General features: G+C 41.5%; 1 protein-coding gene across 1 annotated transcript; it reads right to left on the bottom strand.

Annotated features, from left to right (window-relative positions):
- Positions 4,988–5,655, bottom strand: LOC109232708. Its single transcript, XM_019398455.1, has 2 exons — positions 5,521–5,655; positions 4,988–5,392 (listed from the first exon to the last, which is right to left on the bottom strand). The coding sequence occupies exons 1-2, from the start codon at positions 5,653–5,655 to the stop codon at positions 4,988–4,990; spliced, it is 540 nt and encodes a 179-aa protein (XP_019254000.1).

Here is a 6,112-nt window from a genome sequence, read left to right on the forward strand (position 1 = left end):
GGCGCCGCGAAGATGTATCGGGATTTGCGGCAGCATTAGTGGTGGAGGAGAATGAAGAAGGATATCGTTGCATATGTGGCTCGGTGTTTGAATTGCCAGCAGGTTAAATACGAGCATCAGAGGCCTGGTGGTTTATTCCAGAAGATTGAGATCCCTGAGTGGAAGTGGGAGCGTATTACTATGGACTTCGTTACTGGACTCCCATGGACTCAGAAGAAGTTCGATGCAGTGTGGGTCATTGTTGATAGGCTGACCAAGTCAGCCCATTTCATTCCTGTGGCAGTTTCCTATTCTTCCGAGAGATTAGCTGAGATCTACATCCGGGAGATCGTTCTTCTTCATGGTGTGCCCGTGTCTATCATTTTGGATCGAGGTACGCAGTTTACCTCACATTTCTGGAAAGCAGTTCAGCGAGAGTTGGGCACACGGGTTGAGTTGAGCACAGCGTTTCATCCTCAGACGGACGGGCAGTCCGAGCAGACTATTCAGATTTTGGAGGATATGCTCCGAGCTTGTGTCATTGACTTCGGAGGCTCGTGGGATCAGTTTTAGCCTTTAGCAGAGTTTGCCCACAACAACAGCTACCATTCGAGTATCCCGATGGCTCCTTATGAGGCTTTGTATGGTAGGCGCTGTCAGTCGCCGGTTGGATGGTTTGAGCCGGTAGAGGCTCGGTTGTTGGGTACGTATCTGGTTCGGGATGCCTTGGACAAGGTCAGGATTATTCAGGATAGGCTTCGTACAACTCAGTCCAGGCAAAAGAGCTATGCCGACCGTAAGGTTCGTGATTTGGCATTCATGGTTGGTGAGCGGGTATTGCTTCGAGTGTCGCCTATGAAGGGCGTGATGAGATTTGGGAAGAAGGGCATGCTTAGCCCTAGGTTCATTGGCCCGTTTGAGATTCTTGATCTAGTGGGAGAGGTGGATTATAGACTTGCGTTGCCGCCGAGCTTATCAACCGTGCATCCAGTGTTTCATGTGTCCATGCTTCGGAAGTATCATGGCGATCCATCCCACGTGTTAGATTTCAGCACTGTCCAGTTGGACAAGGACTTGTCTTATGAGGAGGAGCCGGTAGCTATTCTAGACCGGCAAGTTCGTCAGTTGAGATCGAAGAGTTTTCCTTCTGTTCGTGTTCAGTGGAGAGGTCAGCCTGCTGAGGCATCAACCTGGGAGTCCGAGTCCTTTATGCGGAGCCGTTATCCCCATCTTTTCCCCGACTCAGGTACTTCCTTCTTCTGTCCGTTCGAGGACGAACGGTTGGTTTAGAGGTGGAGGATGTGATGACCCAAAAGGTCATCACTTGTTTTTAAATTAAATTCTGCATTTCGAGGCCTTAAAAACCTCTTTCAGCATCACCTCGATTTGCGTGCGTAGTCCGGGCGCGTAGCCGGAAAGTCTATATGTGAAAATCTGTGAAAAATGATTAAATTTGGGTTTAAAATGAATTAAGTTGTCTTCGGTCAACATTTTAGGTAAACGGACCCAGACCCATGATCTGACGGTTCCGAAGGGTCCGTAGGAAAGTATGGGACTTGGGCGTATGCCGGAATCGAATTCCGAGGTCCCAAGCCCGAGAAATAAATTTTTAAAGAAAATTGTTTTCTGAAATTATTTATGAGATTTGGAAATGAATTGTGATTAGAACTTGATGGTATCGGGCTCGCATTTTGGTTCCGGCATCCGGTAAATGTCTTATATGTGATTTAAGATAAGTCTGTGAAACTTGGTAAGAAACGGACTTGAAACGACGTGAATCGGATCGTTTTTTGAGAAAATTGGAAATTTGAAGTTCTTAAGAAAATTTCATGATTTTGATGCTAAATTCATAGTTGTTGATGTTATTTTAGTGATTTGAATGTACGAGCGAGTCCATATGATGTTTTTAGGTTGGTGTGCATATTTGGTTTGGAGCCCCGAGGGCTCGGGTGAGTTTTGGATAGGCCACGGGGTGGATTTTGGACTTGGAAAATTGCAGGTTTTTAGCTGTTGCATTGCAGGCCTGCGGGCTTCGCATTTGGGAAGCCTGGCTCGCAAATGCGATATCGCAAATACGAGAGGCTTATCGCAAATGCGAAAGAAGCCCAGGTCAGCTAGCCTCGCAATTGCGAGGATTCCATCGTAAATACGATACCCCCCCTTCAGCTTGTTGTCGCAAATGCGGCACTTTGTTCGCATTTCCTAGTTCGCATTTCCCAACCCACTTCGCAATTCCCAGCATAGCAGAGGTCGGGGTTCGCAATTGCGAACCCCTGTTCGCATTTCCCATATCTGCGACATGCAACTTTTATACTTAGCCGAAATTCAACCATTTTTCACATCTTTTCAAAACACAAACTCCCTAGGGCGATTTTCCAAGAACAACTCTTCTTCCAAATCGATTGTAAGTCAATTTTAACTCGTTTCCTTCTATCATTAACATCTTTTAACATGACTTCAACTCAAAATCAATGATTTTCATGGGAGAATTTGGGTGTTTTGGGTAGAACCTAGGTTTTTCAAAAATTGGGGATTTGGACCTCGATTTGAGGTCCGATTTCAAAACAAATTATATATTTGGGTTCGTGGGGGAATGGGTAATCGGGTTTTGGTTCGAACCTCGGGTTTTGACCATGTAGGCCCGGGGGCGACTTTTGACTTTTTGGGTAAAACTTTGGAAAACTCATTTTCATGCATCGGGGTTGATTCATTTAGCGTTTATTGATGTAATTAAGTAACTTGTGACTAGATACGTGCGGATTGGTGGTGGAATCAAGGGGTAAAGCTATAATTGAAACGTGAATTGTGTTCGTGGCATCGAGGTAAGTGTTTGGTCTAACCTTAGCTGTAGGGATTAGGAGTCGTGTCTTATTTGCTACGTATTAATTGTGGAGTACGACGTATAGGCATGGTGACGAGTATCTATACGTCGGTGTCAAGCATGCCCGTGAGTCTTGTATTATAATTGTTATGACTCCGTCGTGGTTTATTGTGCCTCACATGTTACTATCATCATTGTTCCCTTGCCGGGATGTTGTTATATTGTTCTTGTTCCCTTGCCGGGATGTTGTTATATTGCTCTTGTTCCCTTGCCGGGATGTTGTTATATTGCTCTTTTTTCCTTGCCGGGATTCTTTGTGGTTGTTGTTGAATTGTAATTGGGAGCGGGTGGCACGCCTGCCACGAGATAAATGAAATGGGAGCAGGTGGCACGCCTGCCACGAGATATAAGAAATGGGAGCGGGTGGCACGCCTTCCACGAGATATATGAAAGAGATATATGAAATAGGAGCGAGTTGCACGCCTGCAACGAGATACGTGAAATGGGAGCGGGTTGCACGCCTGCAACAAGATGTGAAATGAAAGTGAATTCTGCCTTTGTTTTCCTTATCTTTGTTAGTAGTTGGATTTTGGTTCCTTTATAATTCTCTTGATATTCTGTTTTACCTGTTATTCTCCGAAGCATGCTTTCCCCCCCCCCATCTTTACTTGTTTATTTCTGCCTTACTTTCCGCTGTATATTATATAACTGCACAGGTTTATTTGGTAGTCTGGTCCTAGCATCGTCACTACTTCGCCGAGGTTAGGCTAGACACTTACCAGCACATGGGGTCGGTTGTGCTGATACTACACTATGCACTCTTTTGTGCAGATCTCAGTACTGTTGACTTTGGACCGTAGATTGAGTGGCTACCTTCAGTCCACGCGGAGATCCAAGGTAGACCTGCAGGCGTCCGCAGACCCTGGCGTCTCCCTCTACCCCCTTTATTCCTGTTTCATTTCCTTAATTCAGAAATAGTGTATCGTTTATTTTTCAGACTTTGTATGTAGTATTCTTAGATCGTTTGTGAAACTGTGACACCAGTTCTGGGTAGTTGAGGCTCAAACAATTGTTTTGGATACATGTTCAGATATTCTATTGCTTCTCTTCCGCTTATTTAAAATTTTCCGCTGTATTTACATTATTGTTTTTAATTGTTAAAGAGTATAAAATGGGTAAAAAGGTAATTTGTTAAATATTCGGCTTGCCTAGCTCACATTAGTAGGCGCTATCACGACTCCCGAGGGTGGAAAATCCGGGTCGTGACAGTTGTTGATACATTTTGTACTATCAAATATTGCTCAGACACTTCTGGTATCATAAGAGAAAATCACAATCAAATAAACAATGTAAAACAATTGTTTAAGCACAAGAAAACTCCTCTTCGTAATATTTTCCTACTTCAGGAGGCAATTTCAGTTGTGTTACTTCTTCAGGAGCAAATTTAAAATACGAAATATTGGGTATATATTCTCTCAATTATATTACCTTTTCTGGAGGTGAATTGTAATATATTTACATCAGGAGCGCGTTCATATTTACGAGATTTATTAATATTGTCACATTCACTTCAGGGAATGGATTAATATTATCAAAAGTTCTCATCCTTCAGGAAATCGAACATAATTATCTAAACGCGCATTAATCATATCAAATTGTGGTGCTTCAACCTCTTTTAAAATATTTACTACTTCAGGAGCAAATCTAGACGTGCATTTAATATAGAGAATATTTATGTAACTTATCTTCAATTGTAACCATAGAAAGCCTAAATTATCACTTTTGGTGATCATAGTCATATACCACTTCTGGTGGTTAACAAAATTTAGTTACAATGAGATATACGAAATATAACCACTTCTGGTGGTTGTATATTTCTTGCAAACTCTGCTGGAGTTTAAGTTGATCAAATAATGTTATCCATATTTTTCAAAACGATATACATAAAATATATTACAGTAAACATCATTATCAAAGCATAACTTTTATTTATGTACAACAATTACATAACCATACTATCTATTACAAATAACAAAAATTAAAATATTTACATTTCTACAGATTCACCACCGATCACATGACTTATTTCTCCTTCTGGGAGTGCAAAGTAATCAGCTACATCCAAATGCATGAAGTCTAAATTATCTTCAGAAATAAAATTTGCTTCAACATTTTTCTTTGTCTTCTTTAAGGAGGCTTGATAAAGCTCAACCAGGTGCTTTGGCGTGCGACAAGTACGTGACCAGTGCCCTTTTCATCCACATCTATAGCATGCATTTCTGCATTTGGTGCTTGCACCGCTTCATGCTTTTGTTCCTTCCTTTTCCACTGCTGGTGGTGAGGAGGATTCTTTGGTGCATTATTATTACCATGATTAAAGTTTCTTCCCCGGCCATGGTCATGACCACGACTGGGGCCACGACCTCTTCCGCGCTTAGCTTGGTGGAAGTTCGTGTCATTCACTTCAGGGAATGGACAAGAACCAGTAGGTCGGCTTTCATGATTTTTCACTAATAGCCCATTATGTTTCTCGGCTATAAGAAGATTTGAAATAAGTTCAGAATACTTTTTGAATTCCATCTCTCGATATTGCTGCCGCAGGAGCATATTCGAAGCATGTAAAGTGGTGAAAGTTTTCTCCAACATATCATGATCAGTAATATTATCACCACATAATTTCAATTGGGAAATAATTCTGAACATAGCAGAATTATACTGACTAATAGATTTAAAATCTTGTAGAGATGAGCCCAATCATAACGTGCTTGTGGAAGAACGGCCATCTTCAGGTGGTCATATCTATCTTTCAAATTATTCCACAGTATGATTGGATCTTTAACAGTAAGATATTCCATTTTCAGGCCCTCATCAAGGTGATGGCGTAGGAATATCATTGCTTTGGCACGGTCTTAGTTTGATGCATGATTTTTGTCCTTGATGGTGTCTGCCAGACCCATTGCAAGATGAATTTCAGTATCAAGCACCCAAGACATGTAGCTTTTGCCCGATATATCCAGGTCTACAAATTCAAGTTTAGAGAGATTTGACATTATTGAGAAAAAGAAAGTTCGTACCTCTAATACTTTCAAAGTATTTGCTCGAGATGGAAGAGTCTCGTGCTGATAAAGTGTTATAAAATAAAGACTATAAAGTAAAGACAAGTATAAAGAGATCCTGATATATTATTCAACTTCAAACTTATATATATAATAAACTAAAATCTCCTCTATTTATAGAAGAAAGGAAGCTGCTGTGTAAGCTGCTACTGCAAGCTGCTGTGTAAGCTGCTACTGCAAGCTGCTGTGTAAGCTG

This window comes from Nicotiana attenuata, chromosome 9 (assembly GCF_001879085.1).
Source record: "Nicotiana attenuata strain UT chromosome 9, NIATTr2, whole genome shotgun sequence".
In the NCBI taxonomy this organism is placed as follows: domain Eukaryota; kingdom Viridiplantae; phylum Streptophyta; class Magnoliopsida; order Solanales; family Solanaceae; genus Nicotiana; species Nicotiana attenuata.